The sequence below is a fragment of the Acomys russatus genome, chromosome 17 (genome assembly GCF_903995435.1).
Source record: "Acomys russatus chromosome 17, mAcoRus1.1, whole genome shotgun sequence".
Lineage (NCBI taxonomy): Eukaryota > Metazoa > Chordata > Mammalia > Rodentia > Muridae > Acomys > Acomys russatus.
The window spans coordinates 46843302-46867739 of record NC_067153.1 but is presented as its reverse complement, the minus strand read 5'-3'; the positions used below and the strand labels follow the sequence as shown (position 1 = coordinate 46867739).

At 50.7% G+C, this 24438-nt stretch overlaps 1 protein-coding gene across 1 annotated transcript; it reads right to left on the bottom strand.

Moving 5' to 3' along the window:
• Nucleotides 1–3337: 3337 nt before the first annotated feature.
• On the bottom strand, nucleotides 3338–19973 carry Parvg (parvin gamma). The gene is made up of 12 exons (XM_051160122.1): nucleotides 19895–19973; nucleotides 18827–18891; nucleotides 18276–18378; nucleotides 16948–17088; nucleotides 16158–16273; nucleotides 14848–14903; nucleotides 14444–14466; nucleotides 12811–12869; nucleotides 12567–12635; nucleotides 9451–9552; nucleotides 4412–4484; nucleotides 3338–3969 (listed from the first exon to the last, which is right to left on the bottom strand). Exons 1-12 carry the CDS (start codon nucleotides 19971–19973, stop codon nucleotides 3869–3871), a joined length of 987 nt encoding a protein of 328 aa, XP_051016079.1. The 3' UTR covers nucleotides 3338–3868.
• Nucleotides 19974–24438: the final 4465 nt, after the last annotated feature.

The window sequence follows — 24438 nt, the reverse complement described above, 5'->3', positions numbered from 1 at the left end:
ACAAAGACCCTAAAGATGACTCCCAGAACCCACATATGAGGCTCATCAGAACCTGTAGCTCCAGCTCCATAGTATCTAACCCCCTTTTCTGGGCCTCGTGGGCACCCGTACTCATGTGCATATGTGCAGACGCAGACTTAAAAACAAGTCCTTAAAAAATGTAAATGGACTGGACACCATAATCAAAAGGCGGGGTTTTCAGATCCAGGCATGATGGTGCACACGTGTAATGCCAGCACATAGGGATGGAGTCAGGAGGATCAGCAATGCAAGGTCATCCTGTGCTACATAGTGAGTGAGGCCAGAGGCCAGCCTGGGATATGTGAGATCTGTCAGTTGTCAACTTGACTACATCTGCAGTTAACTAAAAGCCAAATGGTTGGGCATACCTAGGAGGGATTTTTTTTCCCTTAATTAAATCATTTGAAGTGGATTTTTGAGGTGGGAAGATCCACCTTTAATCGGGGCCACACCTTTTGGTGGCAGCTTATATAAAGGGCACTGAAGAAGGAAGCTATTGCTCTTTGCCTGACTTCCCTCCCCACCCCCGCCCACCTCCCCCAAGTGCATTCCTTGAAGTGTTCCAGCATATTTCTTCGAGATACCAGTATATACTGAAGACCAGCTGAGCCATCCAACCTTGTGGGCTGAACAGCTACTGGATTCTTGGATGTTCCATTTGTAGGCAGCCATTGTTAGATTGGTTGGAGATCTTATATAAAATAAACAAATAAATAAACAAATAACAAAACACACAACAACCCACCCCCTAGCACCTCTAGCTGAGGAGCTGTGGACAGTTGATGGTTTCTGGGAAGAGAGAGCAGTTTCCCCTGAGAGTGTGGTTGCTGGACCATGCCACAGTGGATGCTTCACACCAGGAGTCTATGGGCAGCACAACAGGTTATTTAAAAAAAAAAAAAAATGACATGAAGCTGTGGGTTGGTTGGAGATAGGGGTGGATCTGGGGGGAGTTAGAGGAAGGAGTGAACATTATCAAAATACATTGTATGAAAGTCTCAAAGAATTAATAAAAATATTTTAAAATTGCAATAGAAAAAAGGAGAAGGGAGGGAAAAGAAGAGGATGGAGAAAGATGGGAGGAGAGAGGTGGTCCCCCAAGTCAGTGACCCAGCCTCCCTGAGTTGTAAGCCACTGGCTGACATCCCCCCATCCCCCACCCCCAAACTGAAGGGTCAGCACAAGTCCAATCAAAACCTTGGGGGTATTTTAAAAAAATAGAAAATGACAAACTGATTCTAATTTTACATCAAGATCAAATGAATTAAAAGGGCTCTTGGGAGCTAATGCTGCTTCTCAAAGAGAGACCAAAGCTCAGAACGTACTGCTTGGTTTCATGGACTCCCCAACAGCAAAGACACTGGCACTGCCACGAAGGTGTGTACCGCACACAGATGAGCGTGGCCCGGCCCTGGGCCAGAAGACATGCGGCAAACCGATTTTGCGCGGAGGCACCGTGGAGATTTGGTGGGCAAAGGAAAGTCTTTACAACAGATTGGGCTGAGATGATGAGGTGCCCAGCGGGGAAAATTACAATTCAACCCTTGCCCTCTATTTGAAAATTAACTCAAAATGCATCTGATACTACACATGAAGCTTAAATTACAGTAATTTCTCTACACTGGGGGGTGGGGGGGGAGGCAAATGGGGCTGGAAGAATAGCTCAGTGGCTAAGATCTGTTACCGCACCTCCAGGGGACCCAGCGTTCATTCCCAGCACCCTCACCCGGTCTGTAAGCCCAGCTCCAGGGAGCCAACACGTAATTCTTTAAGGCAAATGATGTAAAGAACATTTTGCCAAGGATGAGACAGGGGTGGAAAACACTGTCCGAGATGGATGCTGCTCCTACCTAGTCTGTGTTGATGCCCTCGTTGCCACCCCAGCTCAAGTTTCCCTGGGATGCAGTGAGTTTCCGGTCATTAGACTCAGATGAAGCCATGAAGGTGGGGTTCCCAAAATAAGATGAGGCAATGCCAAGGTCTTCACCTCTCTTTCTCTCTCTCCTCTCTGACAAACACCCTCCCCCCCCCCCCATGCCATGCCACGCCACCTGCACCCTCAGGAAGACACAGAAAGAACAGCGTCTCTGAGCCAGGAGGAGTGTTTTCATTAGCCACCAGATCAGCCAACCCCTCCATCTTCCCAGTCCCAGCCACTGTAACTTTTGAACAGACTGCCTGTTATGTAAACTGCCTGGTCTGTGGCATTTTGTTACAGTATCCAGAGCTGACTAACACAGATTAGTAAAACCATTAGTTAGTAGAGGAATGACATTTAAAATCAAAACCATAGTGAGAGACCAGCACATACCCAATGTTAGATTGGCTAACATTGAAAAGACAGATAATCCCAAGTGTTGACAAGATGCAGTTTCAAAAAAAAAAAAAAAAAAAAAAAAAAATGCAGAAAGAGTAAAATAACAGAAAATGGATCAGTCGTTTCTAAGGCCAGGCCTCTGATTGGTAGGACATCAGGTGACAGGCTCTTTCAGACCTTGACACTTCTGATGGAGGCATGTCACTGCATGTTTGTCAACTGTCATTAAGTTGTGTGTTTAAGCAGGGAAATGGTATTTATTCCTCAGTAGAGTTACAGAATGATTCTCATTATGATTTAAATTCTCTATCAGATAGGTGGTGAAGACATAGTAAGGACTTGAGGAGCCAGTGGGCAAACAGGCAAGGAGGGAGGGAGCCAAGAGCATGTGGAGGCAGCTGGGCCTTAGCTACTGTGAGAGTGTTCCCACGATGTAAGAGGGACATGTCTCAGAGACAGCAGGGCAGACAAGATTGTGAGTAGCCTGCTGAGCAGGCAAAGGGACAGTGGAGGGAAGCAAAGGAGAAAGAAGAGTCTTCTGTCTCCTCACATCACAGCCTGTCCTGACCAGACTCTGCTCCAAAGTCCCCCAAAGGCAAGACTGTTCAGCTGTATACCCCCAAACCTAGAGGATTTCCCTGCCAGAGGCCTGGAGCTGGGCAGGCAGGGAAAAGTTGGGAGGAGTGACAGCTAGGTGGCTTCTCCACATCCCTGCACCCCTGAATCCCTACACTCCTATGTCTCTGCACCCCTTAATCCCTACACTCCTATGTCTCTGCACCCCCATGCCTTGCACCTCCCCCACCCCCACAGCTTCTCCACCAGCCTGAATGGACCTAGCTCAGTTCTTCAGCTTGTTCTCTCTCTTTGTAGAAGACACAAAGTCTCACAGGACAGAATTCTCATGGCTGCCTGAAGACAAACCAGCAATAACCTAAACCAAGAACCAGCTACAAGCTCTTTTCCCTGGGGCTCAGGGCAGAGCTCGGGACTGCAAGGGTCCTCTGACAAGAAACTGAATGCACTTCTCCTACATGGGGCTCCAGTCTTTGCATGACAATCCTGGGTTCATCACCCCAAGTGGGAGGTAGACAGCCAGAAACTGAGTTCACTGAGGCCACAGCCTAAGGACATTAGCCTTGATGCCATCTTTGTGGGGGATGGGCAGCCGCTAACTGTCTAAGTATAGCCCTGGTAGACAGACTAGGGGCTGTTGAAGGGTGGTCTAGCCTGAGAACCAAACTCTTTTTACCTCAGTTAAAGGCTCACTGAGGAGCCCATTGGCATGCAGAGCCTCCCTTCCCCGCCCCCACTGAAATACAATTCTGTCAAAATAAACTGAGCAAAGCAGAGGTGGTCTCAAAACAAGCGCTCATTTGGTGGGTCAAAGGTGAACATGTGAGCAGGACAGATGTGGGAAGGAACATGTCACCAGCCCACAGTAACAAGGCTGTGGCATGGGCATTAGGGACTGCTGGGTCCTTCAAAGGCGGCAGGGTCCTGAGAAATGGCATGAGGAGGAAGAGGTGACTAATTTGGGGTACCATGTCTGTCCTCTGCCCTCAATGCATGCCTCTGGAATAGGCTGTAGAGTATCCGCAGTGTGCTCTTGGCATCCTTGTTTATAATATCTGTGGACAGAGGGAGCAAGGCAGCCTTAGGCCAGGTCAGGGAGGATCATTGTCCCTGGGGATGGGGGAGGAGTCATACTACAAAATACACACCCGCACACGCACATGCACACACACATATCCTGCAAACAGGCACAAGGGAACTCAAGTCTCAGCGTCAACCACATGATCCTGCCTCCTTCCTCTTGTCTGGGATTCCCCTGCATCCGTGTCCCCTCCCCCAACAATGACTCAAGGTCTGGGTGCTCTGAGCACTTATGGGGGCAGGGAGGACATCAGTCTCCCGCAGCCTGCAGGTATGTCAGCCACAGGGCCCCTCCTAGGAAAACTCACAGTTAGTAAACAGGGGGACCCCACTAACAGTGCTTGTCCCTCCACTCCCTGCAACTGCTCTGTCACATCCAAGGCAGGTCATCCAGGCAAAGGGCGGCCATGCACTCACCTTCAGGGTTGACAGGGTAGCTCAGCAGGCCTTCATCCTTGAGCAGCTCCAAGGCTAGAGTGACATTGTGCAACTGTGATGATAAAGCCAGTCAAATGTCAGCCAGTGAGACCCTGGGTCCAGGCCCCAGGCCCATCCCATCACCAGCACCATCTGTCCTTGCTTATCCCAGGTTTGAGTCCCTGAACTGCAACAGTAGTCGGGGACACTCAGCATCTCCTTCTATCCCCTATGAATGGGGCCCATCAGCACACAGCTTTTAGCAGATGCCGCATGCTGGGCATGCGTGACCACAGAGTCACAGCTCATGGGAAAGATCCTCCTTGGAAACTTCCGTGGGAGTGGGAAGGGGGCTAAGAGTGTTCTGGAGGAGGTGACACCCTGCACATGAATCTGTCAGGTGAGGGGACTTGGTCTCAGAAGGGAGTTAGGGCTTGTAGGTGGTAGAGCCCCCTTGGAAAGTGGTAAGCAGTCTTTCTCTGCTTAGAGGGCTGAAGGGGCGTAGAACTGAGGAGGTGGAGCAGGGCCATGATGCAAAGCAAGAATGCCCAGAAGATGCATCACTGGCCCACAGCTCTACAGGGTTGGGCACCCTCAGGAAGGTCCAGACCAAGAGGGAGGCAGTCTGAATAAATGCAGACTGAGTAGATGCGCATGGCTCAGGCCTGCCTGTGTTCCCAAGTCCCTCTCCACAGTATATTCTGGGAAGGGTGGCCGGGCTCCCCGTTATTGATACATTCTCATCAGGAGTGTTGCTTGCAGGCTGCTCAGGAAGTACCTATCAGTGAGAGGAATCGCCAGCCCCCTGCCCTGCGCCTCAACTTCCTGCCTTGAATGCTCTTCACAAGCCAGTATCTCCCAAAACGGTGATCTCAGATGTCAAGCGAGAATGTATCTGTGGCCAAATGCTTTTGGAAACTCTTGGGTGCTCTGCTGCAGGACCTCTTAGAGCCTTGGATACACCAATGTATGTCAGGAAGCTCCAGGGGTATTTATATGACCCCTGCCCCCCAGGTATTTGACCACAGACTCCATTTGTCACAGCATTTTATGTGGCCAGTTTGGGGAAATGCTTTGCCATATATTTCCAGGGATTGGCTTTTGGAGGGGCCATATTTCCAGGCCTATATCTTTTTTGTTTGTTTGTTTTTTCAAGACAGGGTCTCTTTGTGTAGTCTTGGGTGTCCTGGACTTGCTTTGTAGACTAGGCTGGCCTCAAACCCACAACGATCCGCCTGCCTCTGCCTCCCAAATGCTGGGATTAAAGGTGTGCGCCACCGCGCCCAGCTCTATCTTTTATTTTGAGGCACGGTCTCACTAAGTTAACTGTCCAGGCTGACTTTGACCTCACTCCGTATCCTAGGCTGTCCTCAAACTTGCTCTCCTTCTGCCTCAGCCCCTCAAATAGTTGGGGTTGGATGCATTCACCAACTGCCAGGTCTCCTACTCCACTGTTTCTTCGACTGCCCCCCTCTTCTCCTGATCCCTGAGCTAAGCAGCTGCCATGTTTCTCTCACTTATTCCCACCCAAAGTCTAACGCAGGTTGTGACGCCATGGACTGAGAGCTGACTGTGCCTCGAATGGGTGGCTGCCCTGGCCTATAACTATGCTTACTTTATTTTTACATTTACTTATTTATGGAGGGAGTGTTATACACACAGCATGTGCGTGGAAGTCAGAAGACAACTTTCGGGAGTCCGCTCACTTTCCACCATGTGGGTTTTGGGGGGTGAAACTTGGGTCGTCGGGCTTGGCAGCAAGCGTACTTAGCCACTGAGCCATCTGGTTGGCCAGTCATTCTCTCATTTTAAGAATACTTCGGACTGGCCATGCACCTGCTCTCAGGGACTCCATGTTGACGGGTGTGTATGAGCAACTCAGAGAACACTCATGGCTCTGAGAAGAAGCGCATGAACCACAGATCTGGCCGGGCTCCTGAGAGGTCTGCCTCACCCTCCCCAGCCTGTCCTTTGCTTCTGAGAGCTTAGAGATCATGAAGAGAAAGCTCTGTGCTCGGTAGAGCCAAGGAAGGCCAGGACCCAGGAGGTGAGTTCGCATCTTCCTGAGAGAGATAATTGAACGTGGGAGGAAACCAGAGCTTCCTGGTGCTGGCGCTTTGATTTCTGCAAGTCTTGGTAACTTTACTCCGGAAGCTGACATCCTTGCATCCATGCTGCAATCAAACACCGCCTGGCAATGAACACTGCAGTCCTTGGAGGCCGCTGTACAAGAGAACCAGCTGGGGTTCCAGCCTCCAGCTAAGGACCTGTGGGTGTTGTCAGCCATGTTCCTGCCCTGGGTCTCTTCCACCCTCCCACCCTCCTCTCTTGAGCTCTGAGCTAATGCCATATTTCTGCATCTATTCCCACAAAGGGTTCACAAGATAGTTGCGCTAGGAATGTTGGGCCTCTATGCACTGCCCTAACTTGTATCTGGGGCTTGGGGCATGTGAAGCAGTAAGCACAGGCCTTGAGTCCTGAGAAGCCTGGCTGCTGAATGACACAGAGATGGATCCGTGCTTCTGAGCCTGGGTTCCTATGGTGTGGTACCTGCCTCCCTCCTCAGACTTGTCTCTCAGTTCATCCCTGATGTCCAACTCTATGATGCCTCCCATGAGCTCACCCTACTCCTAAGAAGGAATCGGTGATGGATTATTCCCGCGGCGGGGGGTGGGGGAGGGCAGGCTGATCTGTGTGGTCCCAAGGGAGCCTGTCAGACTTCCAAGGACTCAGTCTTGCTCTGTGTAAAGTGGGGACACAATTCACCCTCCCGCTTCCCAGGGTGTAGAAGGAAGGACCAGGGAGGTCAGGCCTGGGAGGGTGATGCCAAGGGACCAAGAAGAAGCTTCATGCAGAGGCCTGCTGAGTGACCAGGGACCTCTGAGGAAATGAGACGGGGGCAGAGATAGCAGCTGGGGAAACATCTAGACAGCAATCCCAGGATAGGTAAGGCCAAGATGCCCATGGCTGAGCTTTGGGGGCTAGCAGGGGTCTTGCAATGGGGGTAAGACAGATGGTACACCAGCTGGAGAGCAAAAGAGGCTGGGAACAAGGACCAGACTAGGGAGGTCGTAGGCTTCTGGGAGGACCCAGCCTGCAGGTGACACCCTCGGGGACAGATACCCTGACTGGGTTTTACTACAGAAGGAAAGTTCACTACCCAGAGGAATGTGGAGAGAGACAGGCCAGCCATCTGGTCCCAGGCAGGCCATCAACTGTCCTCAACTCTAGCTCGTCTTTTTGTTACCCTCCATCACCCCTCTCAAGAGGCGCCTGAAGATTGAAAGATTACAGTCGCCACAGAAAGTGCAGTGCAGGGAACCAGGGATGTGCGCCCCTCCAAGCTTCCTTTCCACACTTCTGCTTACTGCTTACCCCGCAGGACCTGACAGAGGACAGGGCAGTGCTTGGCAACCCATTTCAGAAACAAAAAGTCTGAGACCAGCAGTAGAGAATCTGGCTTGGATGCTGAGCATTGTGGGCAGAGAGGGAGCAGAGGGAGGGTGCCCAGGGTCTCTGTGGGGAAGGTAGGGAGCTGCGTGGTACACATTCAGAGGGAGTGCACCCTGACACTCATGTCTACTCTCTTGACTTTCTGGCCTGCTCCTCTTCCTGGGGTCAAACTTAGCTGCCTTCCTGGACTAAAAGCTGTGTCTTTTAGCAGCTCTAGGCTCTAAGGTCCATGTGAAATGCCTCTTGCATAAGACTTTCCCTTCCCAGTCCCTGTAGCCCCCATGAGCCACAGACCATTCCCCCAAAGTGTTCCCGACCCTCTACAGAGTCTGTCCCCTCATTTTGAGGTATCCTCCATCGTTCCCAATTCAGTAGAACAAACCCCAACAACACCACTCCCTTGCAATCTCTGCCTAGCACACCAGAAACAAATAAATGCCCCACCTTGATGTCCTAGAAGGCCACCATAATGGGAGCACAGCTGGTGGAGGTGGAGGAGCTTGAAAGCCAGAATTGTGAGAGAACTGTCCTGTGTCCTGGACAGCGTGGCCTGGCACTTGGAGAGTGGGGAGTCCAGTGCGAGAGTGGATAAGTGAGTGGGTGAATGGATGACTCAGTGAGTTGAGGGCGGCAGATGGGTAGATATATTAGACAAACAGGTAGGTGAACGAGCTGATGGCTAGATGTGTGGAAAAATAGATGGTGGGTCGATGAATGGGTGGGTGGATGGGTGGATGGATAGACAGATGGGTGAGCAGGTGGAGGGATGGATAGATGGGTGGGTGGGTAGATGGATGGGTGGTGGGTGAGTGGATGGGTGGATGGGTGGGTGGGTAGATGGATAGATGGGTGGGTGAGTGGGTGGGTGGATGGATGGGTGGGTGGGTGGATGCTCTTACAACTTACCTGTGCTCTTCAGTTTATTTTAATTAATTAATTAATTAATTAGTTTTATTTAGTTTTTCGAGACAGGGTTTCTCTGTGTAGCCTTGGCTGTCCTGGACTCACTTTGTAGACCAGGCTGGTCTCAAACTCACAGTGATCCACCTGCCTCTGCCTCCCAAGTGCTGGGATTAAAGGCATGTGCCACCACGCCCGGCCAGTTTATTTCTTAAGTAATGATCCCTAAGCCCTTTCACTTACTCTTTGTTCTATAAGGTATACAAATGGTGTAATTCCCACAAGGCATGATGTGTGCTACTGGCTGGTATCAGCAAATGGATGGATGGATCAACAGATGAGTGGATAGATGGATGCATGGATGGGTCAGTGGATGAGTCGGTGGATGAGTAGACAGCTGTGTGGATAGATGGATAAACAAGTACATAGGTGTTGGTGAGAGGATGGGTACCTAAGAAGATGGTATCAATGGATGGGTGGGTAGACAGATGAATGGATGGACACACGGATGGGTGGACGAGTGGTTGGGTGAAGGGTGTGAGGAAGGAAGGATAAACAGGCATATGAGCAAACTTACCTCTCACTTTCTCATTGCTTGGAATTGAATAAAGACTGTCAGGCCAATGCCATAAATCCTTCCACCCCTACCCCCAAAAAAGCCATGGAGGAAGACCCCAGAAGCTTACCATTTCTGTGGGAGAGCTTGGAGTGAGATAGAATTCCTTCAGATGCAAGAAGAAGCCTTGCAGCTGTCCGATCAGCAGGAGTAGGATGACGCCATCTGCAAACTGCAGGTGTTGTGTTTTAGGCCTAACTGTGCCCATAGCCCTCAGTGAACACTCGGTCCCCAGCTGGTGCGTTATTTTGGATGCTTTGTCAGGTGGGACCTGGCTATAGGAAGTGGATTACTGGGGGCGGGGTGAACCCTTAGTGGGGTACAGTCTTCCTGGCTCCTTCCTGCTGGGTTCTGTCCACCAAGATGTAAACATCTGTCCTCCACCAGATACCCCATTATATCGTGCCCAAGCATGTGGGGCCAAGCAAAGAGACCAGACATTAACCTGTGAGCAAAATAAACCTCTCCTCTTTGTCTTAGGCAGTTGTCACAGTGACATATAAGGAACTAATAAAAGAAAGGAGCCAGGGCTCTGGTGTGGGAGATGCTGACATTGGAGGGTTCCACTCTGCCTTTCCCATCCTGTGTGAGCTGAAAGAAGTTGTGCCACCTCTCTGAGCCTCTCATACCTTCTGAGAAGTGGAGTTGGCATTCCCAGATGTATGGGGTTATCAACAGCAGCATGAAGCTGTTTTGGGCTGCCTGACTGTCAGAATACTTTCAACTAAAAGAGCTGTTTTTAAACTTACTATGGAATAGCCCCATGTTCTGTCTCTGTCTGTCTCCCTCCCTCCCTCCCTCCCTCCCCCCTTCTCTCTCTCTCTCTTCTCTCTCTCTGTGTGTGTGCAGGCATGTATGTATGTATGTGTAGATATCCATGCACATATATGCATTGCATGCAGATGTCAAAGGACAAATTAGAACATTATTCCTAAGAAACAGTTCACCTATTTGGGGGTAGGAGGACTTGCTCTCTCACTGGCCTGGAACTTGCCAAGTAGGCTAAGACTGGCCGGACTAGCAAGCCCCAGGGATCCTCCTGTTTCTGCTTCCTCAATACTGGGATTAAATATGTGTGCCAGGGCCTGGAGAGATGGCTCAGTCATTAAGACCACCCCCTCCTTTTACACAGAACTTGGGTTTGGCTCCCAGCACCCACACAGCAGCTCACAACTATCTGTAACTCTAGTTCCAGGGACGGGAATTCGACACTTTTCTTCTGGCTTCCTCAGTAATCAAGCACACATGTGTTGCACACACATTCATGCAGGCAAGCACTCACATGTACCAAAAAAAAAAAAAAAAAGAGCATACCACCATAGCCCAGGATTCCAACTTGCCAGGCAAGCGATTTACCAACTGAGCCACCTTCCCACCCCCATCGTGTCCATTTTTAAATGACAAGTTATTCCATGAACTAGAGATACATGGGCAAAAACAGAGTCAGTATAAAATTCTTCCATCAGGGAAGGCAAAGAGGAGCACACAGGCCCATTAATATTTCTGTCTGTTCTGCCTGCACGTTCTGCGATAACACTGCTGTGAGCACGCCATATGCTAATGTAATCCTACCAAATCTCTTCAAAGACACAAAGCATGTGAGATTGGATGCTTTGGAAAGATGCTGTTCTGTCTTTAATGGAATTCCCCCCCTCCCCCTACCCCCCCTCCCAGCCATTAAGTCTGTTCTGATGTTATTAGTTTGGGCCTGGAAGCTTCTCTGCTGCTGTCCCCAAAATGTAGCTGGAAAAGCTAATTCTGAGGCCTCCCCTAGCATCCCAATATGTCTAAATCTTCTCCTTGCTCACTCATTCTTGTTTTACCAAAGGAGAGAAGCATGAGGGGGAGCGGGCTGTAAAGCTGAGGTGTCATCCTATGTCCTACCCATAGAAAATACTATCAGAGATGGGTGTGTTGCTCTGGGAAAGCCACAGTGAGTCAGGTGGCAGGTACTAAATGGCACTAGATAGCAATGCCCCCAAACACCCAATTCCATGAGGTAGGATTGCTCTCACTTTATAAATCAAGGAACTGGGCTGGAGAGATGGCTCAGCCGTTAAAGGCCAGGCTCATAACCAAAAATAAACCGAGGAACCTAAGGTTCAGGAAAGTCCGGTAATTCATCCAAGGTCACAGAACCAACATGGATGTGTCTTCAGAGCCCAAAGGGCACCAAGTGGCAGGGACAGGATGGAAACACATATGCATATGGCTCTGAAGTCTGCGTGTCCACCTCACCATGTTGTCACAGCACTCACAAAGTCCATGAGGCCATCACCATGTGCAGTGACTATGGGCATTTCCTTGGGCTCCAGTTGCCTCCATCCGAATCCTAGGACCACCACTTAATCGCTGTGTGACCTTAGGTAAGTTCCTTGGCCTCTCTGTGTCTTAATAGTCTCCTCTATTGAATGGGGCTTTATCAGTACTCACATCTGGGGAGACCTTTAGAGGGAGTTGCAAAGCTGATGGAGCAAGTGCCAAAAGCTTTCCTGTTTGGCCCCAAACTTGGGAATATGTGGCCTGGCCCTCTGTGGCCAAGTTCTACATAGGCTTTGAGACATGGCGGATACCCATGGTCCATGGAGGCCTGCCCGGTGTCCATCAGACCCCATCACCACACAGTCGGGCCCAGGCAGTGTCAGATCTCTGCATTTCCCTCCCTTTGTGTTGTAGAGACACTAAAGACACAGAATCTCCTTGGAAGGTCATGGCTAGACGAGGCGCTTTGGATCTGCAGGGTTCTGTTCCCACCGTAGAACAATTGAGTTGTGTCTTCATAGTGGGCCGAGCTTAGTGATGATGGTGCTGTGTCAGCTCTGCCAACCACTCCTAGGAAATGAGCCTATCATAAACTCACCGCTACCTCTGAAAAACCATGGTCACAGGGGAGCCCCTCACTCTGGTGGCAGTATGCCCTAGAATATCCTATGTCCCAGGAGCCATTCTGATAAATGAGTAATGATGAAGCCAGCAATAGAGGTGGCTAAGCCTTCACAGCTTCCCACAGCCCCCCTGCCCAAGGTCTCTAGGGGTTCCCTCTGGCAATGCTGCCTGCCAGCAGCACACCCTACTAGAGAGGGTCCTGAGATTTTTGGAGGTGACACCTTGCTTCCAGTCTCACAGTGAGTTTCTGGGGGCCCAGAAACCCTCTTCCCTGCATGGGGACCCAGAAATGTCCCTTACCTGGGTGTCCAGACTCTGCACAGACAAGCCCAGGCACTCCAGCTTCTGGTTGACAAAGCTCATGATGGCCTAAGACAGAAAAGCAAGGACTTCGAAACCACTCAGGACCTTCATGCCACCTTCTACCCTGCTGTCATCTAGCACTCAGCAGGCATGGAGTGAGTCCCATGTCCTCCCCGGTTACCCTCCCCGCCAAGACACGGGCAGGTGGAGGGTGGGGGTGGGAAGCTTTGATCTGCCCTACCTCTTTGACGGCATGCACTTTCTCTGGAGCCAGCTTAAATAATTCATCAAAGGCGTCCTCTGCAGACCAGAGTGATAAACAGCTTGTTATGATGCTGTTTTCTTTGCGCCAAACAGAATGCTTTAACACAAAAGTTTCTTAGGATAAGCAGCCCCACGGGAGCCACAGCTTGCTCTTTGGGCTCCTGGCTGAAGCAGGCCTGGATGTGGGACACACAGCTCCCTGGCTGTGTGTAGGCCTTCCCTTTCTGTATCTCAATTTCCTCACCTCAAACACCTGGTGAATGAGGCCTGGCCTGCCTGGGTCATTTTAGAGATCAAAGTGAATGATGGACAGGCATATCAGGGAGTGAAGTGGGATCAGTAGGCGGGTAGATGGGGGATGGATGGTTGAGTAGAGATATATCTAGATGGCTTGTGTATAAGTGGATGAATGACTAAATGGTTGGGTTTCCGTGTGTGTGCATGTATGAATTATATATATATATATATACACACATATACATATATATATGAGATGGATATGTGTGTGATGAGAATATATATGTATATTTATTAGTGGATGAACGGATAATTGGTTGGGGAAACATATAGCTGGATGGGTGGATAAATGGCCGAATAGATAAATAGCCAGATGGATGGATGTATAGGTAAATGAACGGATAGGTGGCTTAGATAGATGGTTAAGCAGATACCTGGCTGGCTGGCTGGATAGATGATTGTATAGGTAATATAGATGGATGAATAACTGGGTCATAGAAAGATGGATGGGTGGGTAGGTGAATGAACAATTGGAAGAAAGGATCATGAATGAATAAGTGGGTGAACAGTTGACTTGGCCAACTCACTAAGGAACAGATACACGAAAGAAGTGACAACTTGTCAGTGCACCAACTGGTGAACATTAGCAGCAGCCATGGTATTGCACTCCTACCATTGAGGAGGGCCCTCCATGTGCTAAGCACAACCCTGGATTACTTCCTTTAGCCTTCACCACCAGCTTAAGAAATGGCTTCCAGATTGAGGGAACTGATGCAGAGACAGGTTAGGGCATCTACTCAAGCCTACATGGCTAATGAGGAAGAGAGTGAGTGGCATCAGCATCACCACCATTCTGCCCTTGCTGTGTAGACTGTGGGTCTGTCCCCATAAGAATAGTACTAAGTATCCAATGAGTTATTCATCCATCCATTCATAAATACACATATAGCCATCATCACAGACACATATTCATCACTCACAAACATGCACACACATATATATATATATCCACCCATAATCCATTAAATATATATGTATACACACAACCATTTATCTATTCATCCATTGATACACAAGCCATCCAGACATATATCTACCCATCCATCCATCCCTCCACCTCTCTACCCACCTATCCCACTGCAGGGAAATGCCTGTCCATCACCCACTTTGATCTCTAAAATGACCCAGCCAAGCGGGCATCATTCACCAGGTGTTCTGAGATGAGGAACTAGTATTAAGCAGTGAGAGGCCAGGCAAACAGAAGGAAGGACAAATTCATGAATAGGTCCTGCTGCCGGTGAGTAACAGACCACAGTGGAAACAGTTAACCCCACCAGAAGGGAAAGCTTTCCTTCAGTTATGAAATTACTCACGTGAAGGCTGGTCCTTGTGTGAGCTAGAGGAGAAATTGCAGGAGACAGAAAAGCAATCAAAGAGTTAGCACAAAGTCTGCAGCCCTCTCATCACCTAATGTAACAAGCTTGGTGCCAGCAGGTGGCAAGGAGATGGGTTCGTTTTTTTTCCTGGGCAATCAAGGTGCGGGGCGGGGGGTGGGGGGTGGGGGTAGTTACAGAGACCCCGCATGTGGAAAGCAAGGCTGGCAGCCTTGCCCTGCATACACACACTTCAGAACACTTGGATTCTGTGTGGCTGAGGATGTAAGGGCTAGGGGTCCCTGCAGCCTGCTGGGGCCTAAGAGACAGCAGGCACAATAAGGACTTCCCTGGTCTAGCACCCCCTGTACCTCCCACCCGGCCAAGACCCGGCCCGCCCTCACTTGGATTCTGTGAGCTGTTCCACCAACTTGTCTGACTTCAGGCCCATCTTGGTACTCTACAACAGGGAAAGGGGAAGAAAGGGTGTGATCACAGAGAACCCCAAAACCAAGTCTACGTTATAGAGTAAAAAGACCTATTATACTCTGCTTTGCCCCATCTCAGGATGCTTCTGTGGACCAGCTTCAGTGGTCATTTTCCCTGTGGTCATTTAACCCATGAGGATAGCATGATGGATGTCTCATTTTTATGACCCTCTAGAGTCGCGCGCACGCGCGCGCGCGCGCGTGTGTGTGTGTAAATAAATATGTGTTGATATGAATGATCTCAAATTAATGGTTGCCTCTGATTTTTTCCCATTTATCTTTTAGTGTGTATGTGTGTGTACATAAATATATCAGGGAGTACACACAGGCTATATTGGACATACAAAGGTCACAGATGAGTTTCAGGAGTCAATTCTCTCTTTCTACCATGAGGGTCTCAGGGATTGAAGTCAGGTTGTCATGCTTGACAGCAAACACCTTTACCTGCTGAACTGTCTTGCCTGCCTTAACTCTGATTTATGCAAGTTTGAGAAAGCCATGAAAATGCTCAGTAGTGAACTTTCAGCAAAGACTTGGAAAAAGTGGGAATAGAAACCTGGACACAGCTGATTCTGTAAAGCAAGTAGAAGGAAACCACACACACACACATACACACACACACACACACGTATGCAGGCACAAGTATACGCACGTGCACATACACAAGCAAGCAAACACACATAGGCACACACGCATAAACATGCACACACACACAAATAAGCAAACATGCACACATACACATATACACACATAATCACAAACACATACACACACATAAACATGTACACACACACATACATACACACATTCAGAAGCAAGCAAACATACACACATGCTGTATAGCACAAGTTAGCAATTCCAGAGAGCAAAGGTTTCTCAAAGGAGACAGGATGTAGTCACAGGTGACAAATGAAAGGCTGTCTGAGGGTACCATGGAGAGATGGTCACCTATGTCCCAGGAAATGTGGTGGCTCCAGCTGACTTCCCTATGGGTGTACTCATCCCTGCTTCTGCCAGGCAGAGCTGGCTGCTGAGAGCAGCACTGGCTGGCCAGGGCACTTTTCCTACCCTCCTGGGTCTCTGCCAGCCCTGCCCCTAACTACTGTCCTCATAAGATGTCCTCATAGCCCCCTAGGACTACTCCCACACAGTGGGCCTATGTAGATGCAGTGGCATGGAGCCATATTCTCAGATGACCTGCCTCGTTTCCACCACCTAGAAAGTACCTCAATGTGGATGACTTCCACCTGGACATTGGCTGGGAGGGACAGGTCCGGCTGGAAGCGTCTTGCCAGGGCCACCAGGAGATGCAAGGTGGCCAACAGGTCTTTGTTGAAGATGGCTAGAGAGGGGAGGTTAGAAAGTCAGAAAGTCCAAACCAAAACCTGCAGCCAGCCACCTTTGGAACAGTCCTGTGTGGACACTGAGATCAAATATGTGTCTGTGTGTGCATGTGTGTCTCTCTCTGTGTGTGTCTCTCTGTCTCTGAGTCTTGTGTCTCTATGTCTGTCTGTCTGTCTGTCCACCACCCCTCCCCACTCTCTCTCTCTCTCTCTCTCTCTCTCTCTCTCTCTCTCTCTCTCTCTGTGTGTGTGTGTGTTCACCAAACTGTCTGGAGGGTGGGTGGGAAGCGTGTGCACATGGCACACTCATTTGTTAACAGGTAAAAGTGTTAATGAAGGGGGATTGACTGTGCCATTTGACCAGGCTGAGAAGTGTAGTGTGCTTTTAGACTCTTAGGCAGTGGCTGTGTCTCTGGGAAGTCATTATCCTTGGGTTACACTCACAGCAGTGACACCACCCCCCAGGGCCGTGTGTGCAGGTCAGCTTCTCTTCCACCAGACACCTGACTATGTGTCCAGCTTGTGCTCACTCTATGGGCTTCCTGAGACATCTATGGCCTTCCCAGCCTGGTTCCTAGGTAGATGAGTGTGCTGCTTTTTGGGTAAGCAAGAAGCCAGCATAGATGGTTCCCCCACCCCTCCCAGGTACCAGGCCTGGCTCAGCTCCACATACTCTCCACGCTCCACTTGGCCTGTTGCTCTTCAACCTGCAGACTCCGGTTGGTGGCCTCCAGGATGATTCCTAGCTTGCGCCTCTGGCTGGCTGAGGTCAGGGAGATCTCCTCCACTTCCAGCTTGACGGCTGACAGCTTCTCTGATAGCAAAAGGACAGTCAGGGCCAGGAAGTGGGCCCAGCAGCTGTCATGGGGACCCTCTGTGAGGATAAATCTGGACAAAACTTAGGGTAGATGGACCTATGGAATACATGATGCCGAGCTATGGCCAACCCCAGAAGCCTTAACCAAACAAACTTGTTATCCAAGGAGTCCCTGTCCACATGGGAAATAGACCACCAAGGCACATGGACCGTGTATGTGAGTAGGTTGTGGCCCTCTGAGCCATCCCCTCTGGCCCACCTCAGCTTGACCATTCTGCACACACCTTGGTCTCTGCACTGCTGTGGTCACACTGTTCCCACAGGGCAGCATAGCCTAGCCATCAACACTACACTTCTAGGCTGGCATCCCAAAATCTGCTTTCTTGAACACTGAGACAGGCCATATTATGTTGTTCTGTGTCTGGGAGCCTTGGTCTCACCCATAGCCAGGAAGAGGAACAATAGCTGTGCAGAAAGCTGACAGTGCCCACTCTATGAGAAGTACCCAGAAGCCTCAGCAGAGGCTGGAGGGTTACTCTGGAGCCCATCGGCCAAGTTCTACAGAACTGTGGATTTAGCAGGCTCTGAGAATCTGGTTCTGGGTCCTGCTGCTTCCAGGACCTCTTTCCTTGTACAAGACATCTGCAGACCAGGCATGGGTAGGAAAACCAGCCAGAGGCAGGCACTTGGCCTGACTTCAGACTCCTGGGGCTTTGGGGTCAAGTGCACCGACCACATCCAGGCCCACTGGGACTGACTAGACAGAACCACCCCTGCCTCTTCCTCTGGAACGCCTTGCTCCGGATATCCTGGGTCCTTCCAGCAGCCCATGGCACCCTAAGGTCAGGGACAACTGATGTCCCAGCTCCTAAAACTACCAGACACTTTATAAATGCTGGCAGGGCCACAGCATGGCAGAAGGAGCCGCAGCCCAGGGAGTTGACACCATCTGGAACCATAACTCTGCCTTGCCATGCCTAGCTGTGCGCAGGGTCTCTGCCTCTGCAACTCTACAATCTGGAAAACCATACAGGGGTCCCTCCCTTGGCGGGGTGGGGGGCTGTGATGGGAAGTGAGGCAGGAAGCCACCTGAAGGGCCAAGGTGCACTTGGCCCCAAAGCCCCAGAAGCAGCTGCTTAGGGAACACAGGTGGGGCGAGGTAGGGGGGTGGGGGCTCTGCTTACGGAACAGGTGATGCAGAATGAGCCCATCAAACATGTCCTCCTCCAGGCTTCGGACCACGATGTGCTCTGGGAGGAGTGTGGTGTTGATCCACTCCATCAGCACCTGCCATTACAAAGGGACAGCTGACAGGGGTAGGAGTCGCCTGGCCAACTCCTATCTGCTCTTTGAGGTCTGGTCAAGTGGTACCTCTTCCAGGAACTTCTCTCTGGCCTCCTTGACCATGTGGAGCCTGCTCTGAGCTACCAGGATCGCCAGACAACTGCCTGAGCCCCAAGGAGCTACTATTCTGACATGTGAGGTTTTGGTACCTGGCAGTTGCCATCATTGTAGCAAATACCTAAAACTGGGGCACATGGTTGTGGGGTTGGGTGATGGAAACAGCTGACAATGGGCACTTGGGCACAAAGCCTAGGTGCCTCCAAGACAGAGTTGTGGAAATGCAGAGGGAGGAGAGCGGTGTCGGGTGGGGTGTGCACAGGGGAGTGGTGTCTGTAAGTCAGGGGCATCAAGCCTGGCTCCAGAGACTTCAGGGTTGGAGATGGCGCTGTACCTTCTGCAGTTCTTCAAACTTGGGGTCCCTCCGGGAATTGGGAGACAGGTATTTCTTCTTTCCTCCTGGAAGCAGAGGTGGATATGATGTGTGTGAGGACCCTGGGGGCCCTTGGCAGCTATCTCCTTGCAGGTGACCCACTGGACCCCAGACCCTGGGGGAGCCTAGCCCTGCCTCTCACTCACACTTCCTGTGAGCACTTCACACTGGGAGTACACATTTAAAACTCAGAGGTCACCCCTTTCCATGAAGGTCATGATGCAGATGTGTAGCATCTTCTAGAAACCCTGTCTGCTTGCCTAGAGTGCAGAAACAATGCAAAGGATCAAAAGACGTGCCAGGTTCAGGTGGGCATCACCCATGCTGCTGAGCAGCGCTGGCTAGGGTCTACCACTGAGGCCTCCTGTGCCCTCTTTGACTTGGCTGTTCCCTTCCCGGAGGCCTTGGTAAGCAGGCTCCCAACATTTTAAATCCTTAGAACCCACAAAGCATCAGGCCCAAAGGGACTTTGTAGGTCAGCTGATCTCAGAAAACATGAAGCAAACTAAGTCAGCACATGGGGCTGACTTGCCCAAGCTCATAAAATATAACATGTTATGTGACCCAAAACGCTGCATCTCCTAAAACCCTGGAGTAGACCCACCCCTTACTGGGATGAATAAATGGAAGATGGGAGAATAAATTGAAAACCACACTCATGTGCTTGCCTGGGGTCAGTTCCTGATAACATGGGTGAGTTAGTGAGTGAGTACAGAGGGAGGGAGGGAGGGAGGGAAGGAGGGAGGGAGGGAGGGAGGAAGAGAAGAGGAAGAGGAAGAGAAGGAGCGATAAATGCATGGATGGGTATGTGGATGAAGGAATGATTCATGGATAAGTGAGTTGATAGAAAATGAATAGAGAATAGATGATGGGCAGGTGGGATGGTGGGTGGGTGGATGAATGGATGGATACATGGATGGATGGTGGATGGATACATGGATACATGGGTAGTCCCCAGGCACAGCCTGTCTTGTTCTAGTGAGCTGGTCACACACTCTTTCCATCCCCTGGGCCTGCCAGGAGCAGCACCTCGTGGGAGCTCCTCCTCCGTGGGCTGAGCCACCTCCTTTGGGAGCTGCAGCAGGTTGTAAATGGGCTCTGACTCCATCTCCTCCCTTGCCTTCCCTGGAAGAGACAGGAGAGAGCGTTACTGTACCCAAGATCCATCATGTGTTCACTCTTTCATCCAGGCCAGGAGAGACAAAAGATAGGAGCATGACTCTGAGTGGACAAGTCACCGAGGGACAAGCAAGGGTGAGGAGAGGAGCCTGGTGTGTGTGGAGATGCCTCAAGGCAAGCTTTGCAGAGATGGTAACCAGGCTGTGATAATGTTGATTTTGACCCTTGCAGGATCTAGACTTACCTGACCAGCAAGGCTCTGGGTATGCCTAGATTCCCTCAGTGTAAGAAGGAAAGCACCATCCCATTGGGCTGGTCCTGGGCTGAGTGAAAAAGGAGAAAGTGAGCTGAGCATCATCATTTGTCTCTATCTTCTTCCCAGTTTAACTAGTTGTCTCGTGTGCTCCAGCTGCCATGACTTCCCCGACATGAGGGGCTGTACCTTCAAAGCGTGAGCCATCTATCCTTCCATCATCCATCCATCCATCTATCCATCTATCCATCCATCCATTCATCTATCCATCCATCCATCTATCCATCCATCTATCTATCTATCCATCATCCATCCATCCATCTATCCATCCATCCATTCATCCATCCATCCATCTATCCATCCATCTATCCACCCATCTATCTATCCATCCATCATCCATCCATCCACCCATCCATCTATCCATCCATCCATCCATCTATCCATCCATCCATTCATCTATCCATCCATCCATCCATCTATCCATCCATCTATCCACCCATCCATCTATCCATCCATCATCCATCTATCCATCCATCATCCATCTATCCATCCATCATCCATCTATCCTTCCATCATCCATCCATCTATCCATCCACCCATCCATCTATCCATCTATCCATCATCCATCCATCTATCCATCCACCCATCCATCTATCCATCCATCCATCCATCTATCCATCCATCCATCCATCCATCTATCCATCCATCATCCATCCATCCACCCATCCATCTATCCATCCATCCATCCATCCATCTATTCATCCATCATCCATCTATCCATCCATCATCCATCTATCCATCCATCCATCCATCCATCTATCCACCCATCCATCTATCCACCCATCATCCATCATCCATCTATCCATCCATCCATCATCCATCATCCATCCATCCATCTATCCATCCACCCATCCATCCATCCATCCATCCATCATCCATCCATCCATCCATCCACCTACCCATCCATCTATCCATCCACCCATCATCCATCCATCCATCTATCCATCCACCCATCCATCTATCCATCCATCCATCTATCCATCCATCATCCATCCATCCATCATCTAGTCTCTACTTCTTACACTCCTCTTATATTTTATCATAGCCACAAGAAAAGCTAGGAATGCACAGGCTGAGAGCACAGCCTAGGCAAGGCTTGGTGAGAAAGCAGGCTCTCTGTCAGCTAGGCACACAGAAGCCTGCCCTCCACCCCGGCCAGGAGCCCTGGGCCCTTCTCTGCAGCCAGAACAGAACTCTGGTCTCCACAGATCATCAGACAAGTGTGGGAAGGCAATTGTGGGTTAATCTGCAATCAGGGTGCACATCCCCCAGTGGGGTGGAATGGCCATCCGATCTCTTCAGGGTCTCTGAATGTAAGGTAGGTAAAAACAGACCATAATTCCTCCAGCCATAGATGGGGTGGACCAGGCTGCAGCCAAAGCCACCCAGATACGTTTCCTCACCCCAATGCTGGCACGGCTTACAGGGGGAGATTGGCCCGTCTGGCCTCTAGTTCTGAATGAGGCTTTCTTGGACTGGATCGACACCCTGAGACTTGGGGTGAGGTCTTTCAGGGCTTTTGCTCATGAAGTCCATTCCCCTTGTGAAAGACAAGCAGTCCCTCCTCAGTCTCATGGTGAGCAGCGTCAGGTCCAAGACCAGCAGTGTTCCCTCATCCTTATGATGGGCAGTGTTGGGCCAGGGAAACAGGTAATGCCCCACCCCCAGCCTCGTGATCGGCAGTGTCAGGCTTGAGAGACCAGCAGTGTGTCTGCCCACACACCCACCAGCCTAAAGATGAGCAACATCAGGCCCGAGACCAGCAATGCCATCCCATTCCACCCCACCCCCACACCAGCCTCATGATGAGCAGTGTCAGGCCAGCCCCACACCCAGAAACCACCAGATTCAGAAGTTAATGGGCCCCTTTTAGTTCCCTAACCTACTTCTGGTTCTCCCGCCCACTTCCCCTCTGGAGTTTTGCTTGCTGTATGGCCACCTTTGACTCTCCCCTTCTGTGCCTTGTTTTCAGCCTCTGCATCTGCCCAGCGTTCCCAGGCTCGCTCAGACATCTGAGGTCCGGGGTCAAAGCAGAAGAAATCAAACCAAGGAGGCCAAGTGTTATGCAGAAGAGGTGCTTGTGAGGCCTCGGAGTCATTCTCCTCAAAGTGGACACAGCCTAGAAGCCTTGGGAAGCTTAGTCCTACCCTGAAGCCAGGAGCAAGAGGACAGAGACCCTGAGAATGAGTCCCAAGCCCCACGAACTGAAGAAAAGGGAAGTACGTTGGGCTGGGGTTGAGAGCCTGAGTTCCAGCCAGCTCCTCCTCCTCACTCAGTTGCTGAGTGACTATAGGCCAGCCTGCCCCTTCTTTGACCTTGATGCATCTTTACAGGGAGAGGCTAGACCCTGTGTCCAGCCAAGTACACACAGACCTGAAACGATCTCTGGTGACCACTTCCAGGTGAGTCCCCTCCTGCCCTGTAAGGCAGTATCTTCATGGTGGGGAGCTTGGCTTTCTCCTCCTGCAGTGAAGCTCTGAGGGGCCGTGGTATAAAAACTGTTCATCTGGCTACAGGGGAGGTTGTCAAGGTTTTCCTGTGGGGATGGGGCTCGGAGCCTCAGCAACGTGGCAGGACTGAGGTTCCTTCTCCTTTGGCAACCCCCCTCTTATTGTGAGGCCCCAGCTGAGATGTGTTTGAGTTCCTAGTCAAGGGGCCTCTCTGCCTTCCCCTGTGAGTTCTAGTACCCAGTTCCAGTACCTGGGCAATGGGAACAGGTAGAAGATTCTGGTAGCTCAGGGATCCCCACAGGCCAAAGGCCAGATGCACTCACCTGTGGCTTCTTTTCACACCGGGAAAGGGAGTTCTTCGTAGGGAGGCCAGTTCCCAACAGAGACAGGTTCCGGTCTGGAGGTGGAAGGCAGGGCTTCTTCTGCTCACTTCCTTTGCAACCCTGGCGGCCGCAGGCAGCTTCCTGCCCCCAGCTGCTGGTTAGTGAGGTACCCTAAAGCCACTCAAAGACTGCCAGAAGCCCAGTTCCTGCCCTCTGCCCCAGTCTTCTAAGGCTCCAGGGCATTTTGTGCCTCTTTAACTTCCCTCTGGGTCCAAACCACTGCTGTCTGAGGTTATAGCCCCTGCAGCAAGCCAAACCGTGGGCTCTCTACCACCTTTGTTCTCATAGCACCCACCCAACCTTCACCTCTGGCCCCACCCGAGTGACGTGCTAACCAGGCTTGATTGATTGATCAATTGACTGATATTGATTGACTGTGAGACAGTCTCATGGAGCCCAGGTTAGCCTCAAACTCACCAAGCTGAGGTGTGTAGACCTTCAGCTCCTGGTTCTCCTGCCTCTATCTCTTACATGCTTGGGTCACAGGACCCAGCCAATAACTACTAAATAAAATTCAGTCTACAGGTCCCAACCCAAGTCCCCACATCCATAACCCACCTCCCAGCTCCTTAACCCTCCTGTCCTCTCCCCCAACCCCCGCCCCACACCTGCCTGCTCTCTACCGGTGCCACAGGCTTTTACACTGACTTCAAACAAGCCTGTCCCCCACGTCTTGTAAGCTCTGCTCAGCTCTTCACATGACTCAGACCTCACTCCCAGCATGAGCTTCATCACCTCCTCTGGGAAGCCTTCCACAACACCCTGTCTAGCACAAGTGGCTTGGGGCCTGCAACCATGCTGGATTAGCCAATGGCATTGGCCAGTGCCTGAGAGCCATCCCTCCATCAAACCAGGAGCTCTGCAAGGAGGGGCCCATCTCTCCTGCTCACTATTAAAAGCCAGTGCCTATAATAGCGCCCAGGCCAAAACGGTCTCAGTGAATATACTTTGATAGTTACTACTGCTTAAAGGACTGTGTTGGCCACTTTTCTTGCAGCTGTGGCAAAACAGCTCACAGAGGCCGGAGGGAGGTGTGGCTCGGTTGGTAGAGTGCCTGCCTAGCACACAGGAAGCCCTGGGTTCAATCCCCAGAACCTCATAAACTAGACATGAAAGCTGACGAAATTAATCCAGCTCTCAGAAGTTGGAGGCAGCAGGATCAGAAGTTCAAGGCCAGGGCCTAGACTTCATGAGTACACAAGATACTGTCTTAAAAGGAAGGACAGGGGTGGGGGAGGGAGATAAAGAGAGCAATTTAGGGAAAGAAGAATTTATTTTGGCTCATAGCTGAGGGTGTGAAAGGGAGGG